The 19,072-nt window shown below is 46.9% G+C and overlaps 1 protein-coding gene across 1 annotated transcript in view; it reads right to left on the bottom strand.

The window, feature by feature from the left end:
- Positions 1-18,580, bottom strand: part of LOC117443394 (NLR family CARD domain-containing protein 3-like) — a 41,916-nt gene extending 23,336 nt beyond the window's left edge. The window contains exons 1-7 of the mRNA XM_034079375.1: positions 18,511-18,580; positions 7,856-8,038; positions 6,070-6,240; positions 5,691-5,798; positions 5,321-5,399; positions 2,334-2,559; positions 343-2,134 (exon numbers count right to left, since the gene is read on the bottom strand). Of these exons, the coding sequence (XP_033935266.1) occupies positions 343-2,134; positions 2,334-2,559; positions 5,321-5,399; positions 5,691-5,798; positions 6,070-6,240; positions 7,856-8,031 (2,552 nt within the window). The 5' untranslated portion in view covers positions 8,032-8,038; positions 18,511-18,580. The remainder of the gene's footprint in view (positions 1-342; positions 2,135-2,333; positions 2,560-5,320; positions 5,400-5,690; positions 5,799-6,069; positions 6,241-7,855; positions 8,039-18,510) is intronic.
- Between the last annotated feature and the right edge of the window lie 492 nt (positions 18,581-19,072).

The following is a 19,072-nucleotide window of genomic DNA, read 5'->3' as shown; positions in this document are numbered from 1 at the left end:
AGAGACGACCCCAGGGCTAAAACGATCTCTAACTTCATCATAGAAATGATGGCGCTTGACGAGAGTCAAAACTGTTCTTGGCTTTGTTGTGTTCATAGTAGTAATGCTCATGTCTTTTGCTCACTACTAGTCTCTTTTTACCACCAGGTGTGCAAAAACTACAGGTACATTTAATATATATATATTATATTAATGATCGGGTATCGGTATCGGTCTTGAGAAGCAGGAAGTTATCGGTATCGGTTTCAAAAAACCAATATCGTGCATCCCTAATTACAACTGTTATGTGTTGCTGAATAAATAATAAATACATTCAATCTGGATAGTTATGTGTTCACGTACAGAGCTTTGTTGGAGGCTTTGACCACTGGCAGCAGCCTCAGAAGAGCCTCCTCTGAAGCAGAGTATTTCTTCAGGTCAAACACGTCCAGATCTTCCCCTGATGACAGTAAGATGAAGACCAGAGCTGACCACTGAGCAGGAGAGAGTTTATCTGTGGAGAGACTTCCTGAACTCAGGTACTGCTGGATCTCCTTCACTAGAGAACGATCATTCAGTTCATTCAGACAGTGGAACAGGTTGATGCTTCTCTCTGCAGACAGATCCTCTTCTATCTTCTTCTTGATGTACTGGACTGTTTCCTCTTCAGTCCCTGAGTCACTTCCTGTCTGCGTCAGCAGGCCTCGTAGGAGTTTCTGATTGGTCTGCAGTGAAAGACCCAGGAGGAAGCGGAGGAACAAGTCCAGGTGTCCGTTTGGACTCTGTAAGGCCTGGTCCACAGCACTCTGGTAGAGATGTGTTAGTTCAGGTTTGTCTCTAGTCTTCTGGGAGGAAGTTGGTTCTTCTGCCAACAGGTTGACTCCAGAGGTGATGAAGGTCAGATGGACATGGAGAGCAGCCAGAAACTCCTGAACGCTCAGATGGACGAAGCAGAACACCTTGTCCTGGTACAGTCCTCTCTCCTCTCTAAAGACCTGTGTGAACACTCCTGAGTACACTGAGGCTGCTCTGATATCGATGCCACACTCGGTCAGGTCGGACTTATAGAAGATCAGGTTGCCTTTCTGCAGCTGCTCAAAAGCCAGTTTCCCCAGAGACTCCATCATCTTCCTGCTCTCTGGACTCCAGTGTGGATCCGTCTCAGCTCCTCCATCATACTTGACGTTCTTCACTTTGGACTGAACCACCAGGAAGTGGATGTACATCTCAGTCAGGGTCTTGGGCAGCTCTCCTCCCTCTCTGGTTTTCAACACCTCCTCCAGAACTGAAGCAGAGATCCAGCAGAAGACTGGGATGTGGCACATGATGTGGAGGCTTCGTGAGGTCTTGATGTGGGAGATGATGGTGCCGGCCTGCTTCTGATCTCTGAATCTCTTCCTGAAGTAAACCTCCTTCTGTGGGTCGGTGAACCCTCGGACCTCTGTCACCATGTCCACACACTCAGGAGGGATCTGATTGGCTGCTGCAGGGCGTGTGGTTATCCAGAGGCGAGCAGAGGGAAGCAGCTTCCCCCTGATGAGGTTTGTCAGCAGCACATCCACTGAGGTGGACTCTGTGACATCAGTCAGGACCTCAGTGTTGAGGAAGTCCAGAGGAAGTCGACACTCATCCAGACCGTCAAAGATGAACACGACCGGGAACCGATCGAACCTGCAGATTCCTGCGTCTCTGGTTTCAGGGAAGAAGAGATGAACGAGTTCCACCAAGCTGTACTTGTTCTCTCTCACCACGTTCAGCTCTCTGAAGGTGAAGGGAAATATGAACTGGATGTCCTGGTGGGCTTTGCCTTCAGCCCAGTCCAGAGTGAACTTCTGTGTTAAGACTGTTTTCCCAATGCCAGCCACGCCCTTTGTCAGCACTGCTCTGATTGGTGCACCTCTTCCAGGTGAGGCTTTGAAGAGGTCTTCTTGTCTGATGGTTGTTTCTGGTCTGTCTGGTTTCCTGGATGCTGTTTCAATCTGTCTGACCTCGTGTTCCTTGTTGACCTCTGCAGACCCCCCCTCTGTGATGTAGAGCTCTGTGTAGATCTGGTTCAGCAGGGTTTGGTTTCCTGCTTTAGCGATGCCCTCAAACACACACTGGAACCTCTCCTTCAGGGTGGACTTGAGTTTACTGCACCCTGCAGCAGGAGATCCTGAGTGAACAAACAACAAGTGGAATCAGTGAGTGGGTCCTGCAGAAACACTCTGAACATGTAGGTGTGGCTACAGTTTGAATCAGCTCCTCAGAGGACATGTGACGCAGACGTGTGCAGCACATTAACAGCAGAGTGTGAACTCCTCCATGTTCCTCCATCTCCTCTCCGTCACGCTCAACGTGTTGAACCCTCTTACTGCGGTGCAGACGCTCAGCCAGCTCCTCCTGCTTCATGCTCCTCAGGAAGTGCAGCGAGATGTTCAGAACTGCCTCTCTGCTGCTCCTCTGCTCTTCATCCTCACCGTCCAACACCTCCTCTTCCTCACTCTGACTCTCTAAGCCTTCTGGGTAATCTGAACTCAGAGCCTTCTGGATCTTCTTCAGCTCGTTCTTCACAAAAGTCACGATGTTCTCCTCCAGCAGCTGGAACAGAGTGATGAACATTGAAGGAACGTTTTTCCATTAATTAGCACTTCTTTATTAAATATTATGAATATGTCTTTATTATCAGGCTATGTTCCACAATCATTCAAAGTAGCAGTGATAAAACCGCTTCTTAAAAAGCACAACCTCTATCCAGAGGTTTTAGCCAACTATAGACCTATTTCTAATCTTCCGTTCCTCTCAAAGATTCTTGAGAAAGCGGTCGCAAAACAGTTGTGTGATTACTTAAAAAACAATGATTTATCTGAAGATGTTCAGTCTGGCTTTAGAACACATCATAGCACAGAAACAGCTCTGGTTAAAGTCACACATGACATTCTAATAGCCTCAGACAAGGGACTTGTCTCTATTCTTGTTCTGCTCGATCTCAGTGCTGCATTTGATGCTATCGACCATGATATCCTATTGCAAAGACTAGAGCACTTAGTTGGCATACAGGGAACTGCTTTAGGCTGGTTTAGGTCCTATCTATCTGAACGCTCTCAGTTTGTACGTGTTAACGATGAATCTTCCACGCAAACCAAAGTTAGCCATGGAGTGCCACAGGGCTCAGTGCTCGGACCTATTTTGTTCACATTATATATGCTTCCGTTAGGCAATATTATAAGGAATCATTCTGTAAACTTCCATTGTTATGCGGATGATACTCAACTATATTTATCAATCAAGCCTGATGAAATTAATCATCTAAATAAAATTCAAGACTGCCTTAAGGACTTAAAAACGTGGATGACCTTAAACTTTTTGATGTTAAACACGACCAAAACTGAAGTTATTGTACTTGGCCCGAATAATCTACGAAACAAATTATCTAAAGATATACTAACTATGGATGGCATTAATTTGGCCTCCAGTGAGACTGTAAGGAATCTTGGTGTTATATTTGATCAGGATGTATCCTTTAACGCCCACATAAAATCAATTTCAAGGACCGCCTACTTCCATCTACGTAACATTGCATAAATCAGGCATATCTTGCCTCAAAACGATGCAGAGAAACTAGTCCATGCATTTGTTACTTCTAGGCTGGATTATTGTAACTCTTTATTATCAGGGAGTACCAAGAAGTCAGTCAAGTGGCTTCAGCTGATTCAAAATGCTGCGGCTCGTGTACTAACCAGAGTTAGGAAAAGGGACCACATTACTCCTGTTCTGGCTGCCTTACACTGGCTCCCTATAGAACACAGGATAGAATTTAAAATTCTTCTTCTCGCCTACAAAGCCCTTAATGGGCAGGCGCCATCTTACCTTAAAGAACTCATGATACCCTACTGGCCTACTAGGGCATTGCGTTCCAAGAATGCAGGGTTGTTGGTTGTTCCTAGAGTCTCTAAAAGTACAATGGGAGCCAGAGCCTTTTCTTATCAAGCTCCACATTTGTGGAATCAGCTTCCAGTTTGTGTTCGGGCGGCAGACACCCTATCCGTTTCTAAGAGTGCGCTTAAGACCTTCCTTTTTGATAAAGCTTATAGTTAGGGCTGATTAGATTCAGCCCCTAGTTTTGCTGATATAGGCTTAGTTTGTCGGGGGACATCTTACTCCTTCCTTCTCTCTGTCTGTACCTGTGTCCTCTCATGTTCCCATTAACCCAGCTTCCCCACATGTCTTTCTTTTTGGTGTCTATATACGCTGGGATCCCTGTGTCCTGGATCGCGAGCCCTGGATCGCGAGTCGTGGCTGTGGTCCTGGATCATCGGTCCTGGATGGATATCCGCGTGGATTCATCTTCCTATTATACACACATGCATTTCCAAACATCTGGACTACCTATGTTGCAAATGTATTATCTTTTCAATTTACACACGGCATCTATTGCACGTCTGTCCGTCCTGGGAGAGGGATCCCTCCTCTGTTGCTCTCCCTGAGGTTTCTCCCATTTTTCCCTTTAAACTGGGTTTTCTTCGGAAGTTTTTCCTTGTACGATGTGAGGGTCTAAGGACAGAGGGTCTAAGGATAGAGGGTCTAAGGACAGAGGGTCTGAGGACAGAGGGTCTAAGGACAGAGGGTCTAAGGACAGAGGGTCTAAGGACAGAGGGTGTTGTATTGTCATACTGATATTCTGTACATACTGTGAAGTCCACTGAGACAAATGTAACATTTGTGATATTGAACTATAAATAAACATTGATTGATTGATTGATTGATTGATTGATTGATTGATTGATTGATTGATTGATTGATTGATTGATTGATTGATTGATTGATTGAACATTGATCAGATGAATAACGTTAAAACTAAAGTTCTTATGTTAGGGATAATGTGCAGCGAGGCGGACATTATTGAAAAAATAACACCCGACTCAAATCTTGATATCCTCTTTTTTCTATAATCATCCCACCATCTTGGATTGCTCGACTGCCACCCTCACACTTAGGCAGGGCCACACCTCACTACAGAACCCTCTGGGATCTCTTGGACAGATTTAGTCGCCTGCCTTCAAACAGCAGTTCATTGAACCTGGTTCTCCAGAAGTTAGCAGAGGTGAGACCTTTCAGATCCAGGTGGATCCGATCCTAAACTTTCATGGACTCAATAGCTTCTGATAGGTCAATCAGTAGGTCTGATCAATAGTCAGAGATGAATTCAGGTCCCCCGACGCAGCAACAGCTAATTTAAAGAAGACAACATGTGATCATCTGTCCGTCTGAAGGCCTGCTGGTCCAAACAGCAGCATGGACACAGTCAGGACCTGAATGGTACATCATCTGTAGTTCATAGTAAATGCATATTTGTACACACCATAAATATGGAGTCCAGGTCTCTGTGATGCTTCAGGGCGGACGGATCACTGGGAATCTCTGAGAACTCCTGCAGAACTCTGTGGAGAAAACATCCAGAACATTTAGAGACTCTAATCTGCACAAAGCTGACTGAAGGTGCTCTGAGATGGAGACAGAAGAACACGGTGACTGTGGCTCTGCAGGTGGGGGGGGGGGGGGGTTATAAAGACACCAACATTACTGAGGCCTGAAAGCGTCCAACCATCAGAAGCCTCCCAGCTGCGAGGAACAGAAAGCCCCGTTATGATCTGGAGCCTGATCTGAACCAGTCTGTGGTGCCTTCTCCAGAGAGAGTCGGATGGTAACAGAGTCCAGTTTGAAGTTATTACCGTTCATCAGCACTTTGTCCAACTTTAACGTTCATAGGAGACTCCATAGACCCGTCACTCTTCATGGACTCACAGCTGGGTCCAGGTCTCTGCTGCTGGATCCTGACACTGATAAAGAACAGAGTAATAAAACCACCAGACACCTCACGCCGCCCTTCATCACCAGCTCGCTGCCTGCCGTCAAACAGAAGAGGGGGTCGTCTAAAACAATCCATGATTAAAGTCATCATTTGGTTGAGTAATCTGTCTTTGCTCATTATATGATTCACAATACAAATAGAAGTCATTTGAAACCAACTCAAGAGAGGTACGTTGGAGCAGGATTTACTCTTCTCCAAAGAGAGTCGGATGGTAACAGAGTCCAGTTTGAAATTCTTACCGTTCATCAGCACTTTGTCCAGCTTTAAAGTAAAGAGGAGACTCCATCGAAAAGTCACTCTTCATGGACACACAGCTGGGTCCAGGTCCATCTCCAGGTCCATCTGCAAGTCCATCTTCAGGTCCAGGTTCTGGTCTGGGTTTAGGTCCAGGTCTCTTCTTCCGCTGCTTCCTGATACAAACAAGTCAAAGTGAACAAAGTGAGTTACAGCAGATTCTCTCTGGTTCCAGTTCATGGATCAGTTTGCTCTTTCTTTAGCTTCACATCAGTTCCAGATGTCCACTTCTTCTTTAGCGTCCCACTAGAGCAGTGGTTCCCAAACGGTGTGCCGCGGCACACTGGTGTGCCGTGAGGCAAGTCCGGGTGTGCCGTGGGATTTTGTGACAACCATACCTTATTATTGCACTATACAACTACACAAAAATAATTATTTTTTAATTTACTATATCAGTACTTTGTAGGTTTATATGTACGTAATCTGCGCGATTATCTGCCACATCTCCACGTGCAGTGCTGCATAAACAAGGCTGTGTCAGCGATAACTCTCGAGGCCCATTCTTTTGAGTTCATCCGAAGAATAGACAGGAATGTGCCGGTGAGGTGCAAACTGTGTCCAGGCCAGAAGCTGTTATCCACTGCTGGAAACACCACGTCAAACCTCAACAAGCACCTGCAAAGAACACATGCTATGGTGGAGCTACCGCACACGCTATTTGTTGTTTGTTTATATCACAGTCTGTTCTTCTTCTCTGTCTTCCGGTCTTTGCCTGTTTTGAATGACGAATACACACTACCGCTGCCTGCTGGTAAGGAGAGTTATTGCCACTCACGCATGCGCAGTTCGTACAACAACACGCAGGAGAACACACCGACGCAACAGAGTGAGCAGAGATAGACTGCGCAAAATATACAGATAGCAGGAGACAGAGAACAGCCACGGTCAGATAGGAAAACATTCAGGATCTGGATCAGTCTTATGCGACAATGGAAACTGAACTAAAGAGAACATTTGGAAGTTTAGCAGTCTGCGTGATCTGCCTGCAGGGAGGGGCGGGCCGGCCCTGCGAGTAAAGTAACAAATTACTTTATGTAGAGAGTAACGAAGTAGTGTAATATATTACTTTTTTAAAAAGTAATATGTAATGTATTACTTTTTTTTTAGTAACGACCCCATCTCTGCTGAAATGTTACATTTATAATTTGTAGTTCAGGACCATGGACAATGCAGCTTCCTTGCATTGACAGTTCTCTGTGCTGAATTTCATTTGTCTCATTTTTAATGTTGTGACCTGTCTGGTTTAAATGAGTGTGTTGCTGCTTTGATGAAGCCTAATTTGATAACGCTTCAAATTAATTTCTGAAATATTTCGTTAATAAATATTTCATGAGTAATATAGTTGTCTTTGTCACATTTTATTTGGCATTAGTAAATAATTAAGCACATTTACAGATATTTTACATGATATGAGTGATAACACGTGTTATAAGGGCTATTTTACACAATAGGTGTGCCTTGAGATTTGTACTTGTCCTTTGGTGTGCCTTGGGCACAACAAGTTTGGGAACCACTGCACTAGAGGACATCTGACTTAATGCAGAGAAAAAACAACAACAACAACAACAACAACAACAACAACAACAACACAAGAACCAAAGAAACCTCTCTGAAAGGATGGAGGAAGGTAGAAGAACCAAAGAGCTACAGAACAATGTCCCGGCGTCCGGGAGAAGAAACTCTGAACTCCTCAGAAAGAAGCTGATCACGTGACACACTTCACATTCTCACCTTCCCTCTGCAGGACGTCCAGGTTCAGGTTCAGGTTCAGGTCCAGCTTCAGGTCCAGGTCCAGATTCAGGTCCAGCTTCAGGTCCGGGTTCAGGTCCGGGTTCAGGTCCAGGTCCGGGTTCAGGTCCAGGTCCGGGTTCAGGTCCAGGTTCAGGTTCAGGTCTCTGCTGCTGCATCCTAATACTGATATCAGAGAAAGAGAAAGATGGCGTCTCCTCTCCGTTAACATGAGTCAGCAAAATGGCTCCTGAACCCAATCAATGAGTTCATTCATTAATAAAACAAATGTAATATATTAAAATGTTGATTTGAAAAACAAAACAAAATAATTCAATTCAAAACAAATTTGATTGATTAAAAAAGAATCCATCCATCCATCTTCTCCCGCTTATCCGTGGTCGGGTCGCGGGGGTATCAGTTCCAGCAGAGAGCCCCAAACTTTCTTTTCCCTGGCCACATCAACCAGCTCTGACTGAGGGGTCCCAAGGCGCTCCCAGGCCAGCGAAGAGATATAATCCCTCCACCTGGTGCTAGGTCTACCCCTTGGTCTCTTCCCAGCTGGACGTGCCTGGAACACCTCCCTAGGGAGGCGCCCAGGTGGCATCCTAACTAGGTGCCCGAACCACCTCAACTGGCTCCTTTCGACGCGAAGGAGGAGCGGCTCAACTCCGAGTCCCTCCCTGATGACCGAACTTCTCACCTTATCTCTAAGGGAGACGCCAGCCACCCGGCGGAGGAAACCCATCTCGGCCGCTTGTATCCGCGATCTCGTTCCTTCGGTCATGACCCATCCTTCATGACCGTAGGAGAGGGGAGGAACGAACACGGCCCGGTAGACAGAGAGCTCTGCCTTCTGGTTCAGCTCCCTTTTCGTCACACGGTGCGGTAAAGCGACTGCAGTACCGCTCCCGCTGCTCCGATTCTCCGGCCCATCTCACGCTCCATTGTTCCCTCACTCGAGAACAAGACCCCGAGATACTTGAACTCCTTCACTTGGGGTAAGGACTCATTCCCTACTTGGAGTGGACAGTCCATCGGTTTCCTGCTGAGAACCATGGCCTCAGATTTGGAGGTGCTGATCCTCATCCCAGCCGCTTCACACTCGGTGGCGAACCGATCCAGTGAGTGCTGAAGGTCGCAGACCGATGAAGCCATTAGAACCACATCATCTGCAAAAAGCAGTGGTGCAATCCTTAGTCCACCGAACTGCAGACCCCCCCCCCCCCACGACTACGCCTCGAAATCCGATCCATGTATATTACAAACAGGATTGGTGACAAAGCGCAGCCCTGGCGGAGGCCAACCCTCACCGGAAATGGGTCCGACTTCCTGCCGAGGACCCGGACTCAGCTCTCGCTTTGGGAGTACAGAGATTGGATGGCCCTGAGTAGAGACCCCCTCCCCCCATACTCCAGCAGCACCTCCCACACTAACTCCCTGGGAATCCGGTCATACGCCTTCTCCAAGTCTACAAAACACATGTAGACCGGATCAGCGTACTCCCAGGCCCCCTCCAGGATCCTTGAGAGAGTAAAAATCTGATCCGTCGTTCCACGACCAGGACGGAATCCGCACTGTTCCTCCTCAATCTGAGGTTCGACAATCGGCCTGACCCTCCTTTCAAGTAGCTTGGAGTAAACTCTCCCGGGGAGGCTGAGTAGTGTGATGCCTCTGTAATTGGCACACACCCTCTGATCCCCCTTTTTGAAAAGGGGGACCACCACCCCGGTCTGCCACTCCTTCGGTACTGTTTCCGACTTCCACGCAACGTTGACGAGACGTGTCAACCATGACAGTCCCTCAACACCCAGAGCCTTCAGCATCTCCGGGCGGATCTCATCCACCCCCGGGGCTTTGCCACTGTGGAGTTGTTTGACGACTTCAGTGACCTCCCCCCGGGAGATTGGTGTTGATCCCCCGTCATACTCCAGCTCTGCCTCTAACATAGAGGGCGGAGTCGGGTTCAGGAGTTCCTCAAAGTGTTCCTTCCAACGCCCCAACACTCCATCAGTTGAGGTCAACAACGTCCCATCCTTACTGTACACAGCTTGGATGGTCCCCTGCTTCCCCCTCCTGAGGTGTCGGACAGTTTTCCAGAACAACTTTGGTGCCGCCCGAAAGTCCTTCTCCATGTCTTCTCCGAACTTCTCCCACACCCGCTGCTTTTCCTCGGCCACGGCTGAGGCTGCTGCCCTTCGGGCCTGTCGGTACCTTGCAACTGCCTCGGGAGTCCCCCTGGATAACAAATCCCTGAAGGCCTCCTTCTTCAGTCGGACGGCTTCCCTGACCACCGGTGTCCACCAGGAGGTTCGAGGGTTACCGCCCCTTGAGGCACCTAGGACCTTGAGACCACAGCTCCCCGCCGCGGCTTCGGCAATAGAGGCTTTGAACACCGACCACTCTGGTTCAATGTCCCCAGCCTCCACAGGAATGCCCGAAAAGCTCCGCCGGGGGTGTGAGCTGAAGGCCTCCTGAACTTGGGCCTCCTCCAGACGTTCCCAGTTCACCCGAACTACACGTTTGGGCTTACCGGGTCTATCCAGAGGCTTCCCCCGCCACTCGACCCAACTCACCACCAGATGGTGATCAGTTGACAACTCCGCCCCTCTCTTTACCCGAGTTTCCAAAACATACGGCCTCAGGTCCGATGATACGATAACGAAATCGATCATGGACCTTCTGCCTAGGGTGCTCTGGTACCACGTACACTTATGAGCATCCTTATGTTCAAACATGGTGTTTGTTATGGCCAATCCATGACTAGCACAGACGTCCAGTAACAAACCACCACTCCGGTTCAGATCAGGGGGGCCGTTCCTCCCAATCACGCCCCTCCAAGTGTCTCCATCATTGCCCACATGTGCGTTGAAGTCTCCCAGCAAGATTAAAGAGTCCCCTTCAGGAGCCCCAGACAGGACTCTTTCCAGGGTCTCCAAGAAGGCCGTATACTCTGAACTGCTGTTGGGTGCATAAGCACACACAACAGTCAGAGTTTTCCCCCCCATAACCCGCAGGCGTTTATTAAAAAATAATTTCAAATTAAAATCTACGTTATTGATTTAAAAAATATTTTTGTCAGATTTACACATTTTATAAAAAAATATATTTATTTGATTAATGATGCGAGTGATATAAAAAGTAAATAATAAATGGTGTATTATCGTGTTGGATTAGGAAAATTATTTTATTAAATTCAAACTGTTTTTATTTATTTGTTTATTTTTTAAGTGTGCATCTTGACCGGGTGGCGACATTACCTGTTGACGCAGCAACCACTGAGTACTATTCGTGTTTAATTAGACTTCTCTGTTTCAGTTATTATACTCTGTATAATTGTTCTGTAGTTATTGGAGCTAAAACGGCGCTTTGAGAGATTTTAAATCTCAGATCTGATCACTGAACCTGTGAAACAGGGCTCAGTAAAATCAAGATCAAGCGTGCATTAAAATAGGCTCGGCCTCTCAGCTGTCGCCCATCAGCTGTAGAGAGTTAACTATTAGAGGGGCGTGGCACCACAGCTGTGAGAACTCAGCAATCACGCGTCCATTTAGGTAGCTCTTTCTTTGAGCGTCAGCTTAGCGTCAGACCGACAACGACATTGGAGTCCTGCGGGAGTCACGAGGGTGACAAAGAGGAGGTAAATCCTACTTTGATTGAGCTAAGTATTGCTGGTGTCTTATTTTTCTTTTCTTTAGCTTTCTAGCCCCTCATGCTATAAGCATGTGTATTTTCTCCATTCCTGTTCATGTGTCTTCTCTCAAGTATCACTGTATCTCCTAATCGCTATAACCGGCCTGCTCTCGTCTATCCCACGCGCTCCACTGACATCCAACATCTAGTTTCAGGGGCCTGTGGAACTGCCAGTCAGCTGTTCCTAAGGCCGACTTCATCTCTGGCTCCGCCTCCCTGCAGACCCTGGGTTTCCTTGCTCTCACGGAGACCTGGATTACTCCATCCAACACATCCACCCCAGCAGCTCTCTCCACAGCATATTCCTTCTCCCATACACCCAGACCCACTGGCAGAGGAGGGGGCACTGGTCTCCTGCTCTCTCCCAAATGGAGCTTTTCCCTCTTCAAGCTACCTAACTTCACTCCTTCCACCTTTGAATTCCATGCCGTCACAGTGAACCCATCCTATACAATTAACCATTGTTGTTCTCTACCGTCCACCAGGAGCCTTGGGGGACTTCTTGGAGGAGTTAGATCCTCTCCTCTCACACATCCCTGAAACTGGCCCTCCCGCTGTACTTCTCGGAGACTTCAACCTCCAGACGGGGAAGATAGACGAACTAACATCTCTGTTAACCGCCTTTGCTTTCTCACTGTCTCCGTCCCCACCAACTCATAAAGCTGGCAATGTCCTTGATCTCATATTCTCAAGGAACTGCTCTACTTCTAACCTCTCTGTAAACCCGCTCCACACATCCGATCACTTCTTCATTTCATTCTCTCTACCCCTTTCCAAACATAACAAACTAATCTCTTCTCATCCTGCACCTGTCCTCCGTAACCTCCGTGCCCTCTCCCCCTCTACCTTTGCCTCATCGGTGCTTTCAGCCCTCCCTTCCTCCGACTCGTTCCAACTCCTCCCTCCACACTCTGCTGCAGAAACTCTCCTCTCTACTCTCTCATCCTCTCTGGACTCTCTCTGTCCTCTCACATCTCGGCAGGCTCGTCAGTCTCCTCCTGCTCCCTGGCTAAATGACGCACTGCGTGCTAATAGAACCGTCCTTAGGGCAGCAGAGCGGAAACGGTGGAAATCCAAACACCGTGACGACCTCCTAACCTATCAGGCTCTCCTCTCCTCTTTCTCTGCTTCCATCTCTCAGGCAAAAAGCACTTTCTTTCAAGATAAGATCCAATCTTCCAATTCCAATCCTAAAAAACTATTTTCCATCTTCTCCTCCCTCCTGGACCCTCCCAAAGCCCCTCCCCCCTCCTCCCTCCTGGACCCTCCCAAAGCCCCTCCTCCCTCTTCACTTCTGGACCCTCCCAAAGCCCCTCCCCCCTTCTGTCAAGCGACTTTGTTAACCACTTTGAAAAAAAGGTTGATGATATTCGCTCTTCTTTTTCTGACTCACCTTTATTCACCGCCGGGTCACCTGACCCTCCTTCCACCCGCACACTAACCTCCTTTTCCCCTCTCTCTCCAAGTGAGGTTCTTACCCTCATTACTAGGGGTGTAACGGTATCCGTATTCGTCCCGTACCGTCACGGTTCGGACGTCACGGTTCGGACGTCACGGTTCGGCACATGCAGTCACACGGCAAATACGCCTTTTTTTTACGAGTGGGAAAAAAGTAATTCAGGGCAGCATCCACTACACTATATATAATCCAGGGGGCGGTATTGCGCCTAAAAGCTGTTTGCCAGCCGCCCTTAAACAACAAATGAAGAACAAGAAGAAACACAACAACAAAACGAACAAAATACAAGAAGAAGAAAAGTTAGTATGGCGATTTCAGATAACACACAGGAGCTAGAACCCACCTGCTTCTTTTAGATCAGCTGTGTGGGAACATTTCGGGTTCCCTGTGGACTACAGTAACGATGAGGTGTGCGAGTGGTGGATCGGACGAGGACGGTGTGTCGGCGTTGTTCTACAGCGGTGCGGTATGCTAATGATAACACACGCCAAACATGCTAAATCATATCAGAAGGCATCACCCAGATTTGCCAATCACCGGAGCCCGGAAAAAGACAACAGCAGTTCAACAGCTGATCCCCGCTGTGTTTAAGAAGCAAGGAGACATGAGAGCCGAGAGACCAACATCAATAACGGAAGCTTTTGGCATATGTTTTTCAACGACTTTGCGCTCTTGAAACACTTTCTTATTATTTATGATGTAAGACATTCTTTTTAGTTTTACAGCTTGATGAAACCTTTTAGTTTGACATCAGCCATTATAGATAATATGCCCATCTGAGTGTGTGTGGTTTGTTTTTAACTGTTTAATACAGTTAGTTATTCAAAATGTCAGAGTTCTTTATTTTTAAACTGAAACTTGCACTACTGTTAATAAATAACAACAAACCTGGAATTATGCATTTGGGACTTTTTTTTGCTTTTTTGTTGTTGTACCGAACCGTGACCTCCAAACCGAGGTACGAACCGAACCGTGACTTCTGTGAACCGTTACACCCCTACTCATTACCTCTACCCGCCCTACCACCTGTCCTCTGGACCCTATCCCTTCAAACCTCCTTCAGACTATCGCTCCTGATATTCTACAGTTTCTCACCCATTTCATCAACACTTCTCTAACTTCTGGTCACTTTCCACACACTCTCAAGGAGGCGAGAGTAAACCCTCTCCTGAAGGAACCCACTCTCAACCCGTCTGATGTTATAAACTACAGGCCTGTCTCTCTCCTCCCGTTCCTGTCTTTAGACACCTCTCCTGCTCTCTCCATCAGAACCACCTTCTGGATCCGCACCAGTCTGGTTTCAAGGCAGGTCACTCCACAGAAACTGCGCTCCTTGCTGTCACTGAGGAACTGCACACTGCTAAAGCAGCCTCCCTCTCCTCTGTCCTCATCCTGTTGGACCTGTCTGCTGCATTCGACACGGTGAATCATCAGATCCTCCTTCAGGCTCTGCACTTTCCCTCCTCACCTCATACCTCAAAGACCGCACCTACAGGGTCACTTGGAGAGGGTCCGAGTCCGACCCTTGTCAATTAACTACAGGGGTCCCTCAGGGCTCTGTTCTTGGTCCCCTCCTCTTCTCCCTGTACACAAACTCTCTCTGATCTGTCATTAGCCCGCATGGTTTTTCATACCACTGCTACGCTGACGACACCCAATGAATCCTGTCCTTCCCCCGCTCAGAGACCCAGGTCGTCGCACGCATCTCTGCTCGTCCAGCTGACATCTCTCAGTGGATGTCCGCTCATCACCTCAAGCTCAACCTTGACAAAACTGAAGTGCTTTTCCTTCCGGGAAAAGATTGTCCCACTCTTGACCTGACTATCAACATCGGCCCCTCTGTTGTTTCCCCGACTCAGACTGCGAGGACTCTGGGTGTGACCCTAGATAACAACCTGTCCTTCACTGCAAACATCGCTGCTACAACCCGCTGCTGCAGATACACGCTCTACAGCATCAGGAGGATGCGTCCCCAGCTGACCCAGAAAGCCTCGCAGGTTCTGGTCCAGGCTCTCGTCACCTCACGCCTAGACTACTGCAACTCCCTCCTGGCTGGTCTCCCTGCATGTGCCATCCGACCTCTCTCATCCAGAATGCAGCGGCTCGCCTGGTCTTCAACCTTCCTGAATGTTCCCACACCACGCCGCTCCTCCGCTCCCTCCACTGGCTTCCGGTAACTGCTAGAATCCACTTCAAGACACTGGTACTTGCGTACCATGCTGCGAATGGATCTGGCCCTTCCTACATAGCTGGAATACCGTTCAAAAAACATTACAAATTAAAACCTTTGTCTCCCCCCGCACCTTCAATGTCACTATTATAGACACCCTGGTGCACACATGTAGCTGCTTTGCCTGATGCTGATTTTAATGACTGATTGAACCACAGCAATATTGTTTTAGAGTTTTTATATGTTTAACTGCTATGCCTGTCATCTTTGCTCTATGTGTTTGTGTTGTCTCCTGGGTTCTGTAGTGCCCGGAGTGTGTCTTTTTATTTCCTCCCAAACCCCATCCCCTCAGGAAGCCTTTGCCTCCTGTCAGGTCATCATTGTAAATAAGAATTTGTTCTTAATTGATTTTCCTGGATAAATAAAGGTTCTACTACTACTATTACTACTACATCCAGGACATGGTTTAACCGTACACCCCAGCACGTGCACTCCGCTCTGCATCAGCCAAACGACTCGCTGCACCCGCACTGCGAAGGGGACCCAAGTTCCCATCAGCAGAAACACGTGGGTTTGCTATCCTGGCTCCAAGATGGTGGAATGAGCTCCCATTGACATCAGGACAGCAGAAAGCTCACACACCTTCCGGCGCAGACTGAAAACTCATCTCTTTCGACTCTACCTCGAGGATAGAACTGCTAACAGAGCACTTATATACTAACAAAGGGCTGGCTCCTCTAAAGCCAGCTGAGGAGCACTTGAAATACTTGGCTCTATGAAACCTGATGTACTTTATGATTCTGTTTTCTTCAAGGTTGTGTCTTCCTGGTCGAATGTACTTATTGTAAGTCGCTTTGGATAAAAGCGTCAGCTAAATGCAATGTAATGTAATTGAAACTACTTTTGTTGATTCACTGATTATTCATTTCATTTCAAACCTTTATTTAACCAGGTGAATCCCATTGAGATCATGGATCTCTTTTTCAAGGGAGACCTGCAGCAAGTCGGTTCCACAAGAAGACAGAAAACAACATAAAACAATAAAGGACATCATACAGCAAAGTTACAGGGCCACATTTACATACCTATCGACATTGACAAGTACCAACAGCTTCAGATTGTAAAGCATCTGTCCGAGCTTTAAAAACAGGCAGGGGAACCTAATTGCCCAGTTTCTATTCTTTTGGCAGACTGTTCCAAGACAGAGGAGCTGCGCATCTAAAAGCTGTCTTCCCTAAGACAGTCCTAGCAGTTGGCACATTTAATAAAACCACAGCATGAGATCTCAGGCAGGAGCTACTTTCAACTCTCTGTGAGATCAGAGCAGATATAAGGTGGTAGTTTACCCAGCATGGCTTTATAGATGAACATGTACCAGTGACTGAGCCTCCGAACAGTTAGTGAAGGCATACAGGGTACAGTGATGAGTAAGTGCTTTACAGTCAGGGTTTCCCACACATAGACTATACCTGGGCGGGCCGCCCAGGTATATTAACGGCCGCCCAAGTATATTTCGCGACCCATTTAGGTTTATTTTTTTTTATTTTTTTTTTTATTCGTCCGTGACCACGACGCCATCTGCGATCGATTAACTTGTGGACAATGATCCCTCGCTCCCTTGCTCTGATCTCGCCTCCTTCTGGCCTGTTAAGTGGCCTGCCTCACACAGGGTGACTGGCTGTCCACATGATGTGGCCTGCCGACATGGCCACTGTCATACAGATCATAAATCAAAGCCCTTGATTGGTCTCTGTGTGTCATTCAAGCTCGGGATAAGCTCAGCTCAGGTGAGGTAAAGGACTCTCTGAGTGTTTAGATAGTTAACTTAGTCTAAGTTCTCCGTGGGTCTCAAACGGTGTGGTCACCAGTTATGTAAACACATATTAAGGTGAAAAAAGGTAAGATACACTTTTAAAACTTGTTGAGAGAAAACTAGTCTTTGCTGCTGCCTCAAAGAGGAGCAGGGGGAGAGGAGGGAGAGGGGGGAGAGGAGGGAGACAGGAGAGGAGGGAGAGGGTGGAGAGGGGGGAGACGGGAGAGGCTGATTCAGGAGCACAGACACACTCACAACTATAAATGAACCAAAAATAAATTAATAAACAAGTTTCAGTGTCTTTTTCATATTGGAAATGGTATGTTATTGGTTATGGCCATGATTTTATGATTATTGAAATGTATACAGTTCTGTTTAATATAGGTGTTTCCATAAATCTAGTCTCTATTATTTTCCCCTCAAAATGCACCAGATTGATGCATTTAACTCCAAAATAAAAAATAAAATCTTACCGGGGGGGCATGCCCCTGGACCCCCATAGAGGATTTGAGGTCGACCCCCACTAAAAATCACATGGATAGGTTACTAAATACATTTATTTTTTTAGTAATACATTTCCATATGTTCATGTGTGGGTAGTAGATGTAAACTATAGGGCTATCATTATGGGCCCTGCCTGTACCTGTTCGCTCTGCCATCGCGTGAAGGGTCTGCTAACAAGCGACCAACAGAAAGGTTAATGTTGTTGCACGTCACCCCCCCCCCCCGCTACCACCACTACCGCTATTTCAGATATGTGGGAAACAGCTCTGTGGGAAACACTGGCAGTTAATGGACCAGCACCAGAGGTGTTCCCATACACACAGCCGTTGGAGCTGTTCTTCATGAAATCCCAGAAGGATGAAGTGCTCTGACAAACAGTGCCATCTTTGCGCAAAATGATTATACAGGAATGAAAAGTCAATAAAAAAAAAATTTTCGGGCAGATGATCTGAACTGTTATTACCTGCAGTAGATGCAGTGTGTGCTGGCGATAAGGGCTGGTTGTTTGAACCATGTTCTGATCCATCACTGACTGCTGTGTCAGCACCTTGCAGATGATGAATGTGCAGCGGCACAGGTCACGCGCACCTGACGTAATAACGTTACTTACCGTTTAAATTGACCAAATAAATGCAGCAGACAATGCTATTCAACCACAATTACAATTTCTTTTATTTCAACTATATTCTTCTTATTATTATTACTACTATTGTTATTATTGTTATTATATATGTAATATTTTTCACTTTTAATAAAAAAAAAAAAAAATCACTTTTAATTTTTCAAATGAGACAAACTCATAACAACTCAACTGAGGGTGCAATGCGCCCCCGTAGAACCGGGCCTGAACTGCAGTCAGCATGTCGTTGAGTCCCTGAGACACTGTTGTTAGCATGCTGTTAGAGCAGCTGCAGCTGTTATCATCAATAATATAAATAACTGTTATAATAAACACATGAGAGCTGAGTCTGAGGTGAGAGCAGAGCTGAGAGTCACTTCACTCTGAAACGGTCACTTACCGAGAGATGAACGAGAAGGAAAACTGCTGCGTCACAACGGGAACAAAGTGAAAGTAACTTCTTACACCGGAAGTCCCCACAGAGAAGAGGAAGGGAGAGAAGGTGAAGTGAATCATTAGCTGTACATCAGCTCCATCCTGTGGCAGCTCATGGTATCACAACTACGGTCAGTGCATATGAAAGGAGACTGCAGGGTAACCCAGGCCCGGCTCCAGGATGAAATGACTGAGGGGGCTGTTAAAAAATCCGAGGGGGCGTTTTTTTTTCTCACAACAACGAAAAATACTGGCAATGTAATGAATTGACACACCAAGCTTTTTTCCTTCTCACTGCTCTACAATCTCTTTGCTTCTTTATTTTTATTCCGGATTGACCCCTCTCGTTCTGTTCTTTTACTTTGATCTTTAACGATAGTACTTTATTAGATAGCTGCACTTTGGTTAACAGACTAACATTGATTTCCTCAATTTATAAATTGACAGGCTCTGTAATTATACCATAACCTTTTCTCCTCTATCCCTTAACTCAGGGGTTCCCAACCCGGCAGTAAATAGCTGTGAGT

The sequence above is a fragment of the Pseudochaenichthys georgianus genome, unplaced genomic scaffold (genome assembly GCF_902827115.2).
Source record: "Pseudochaenichthys georgianus unplaced genomic scaffold, fPseGeo1.2 scaffold_599_arrow_ctg1, whole genome shotgun sequence".
Classification (NCBI taxonomy): domain Eukaryota; kingdom Metazoa; phylum Chordata; class Actinopteri; order Perciformes; family Channichthyidae; genus Pseudochaenichthys; species Pseudochaenichthys georgianus.
This window is presented reverse-complemented; position numbering and strand designations above follow the sequence as displayed.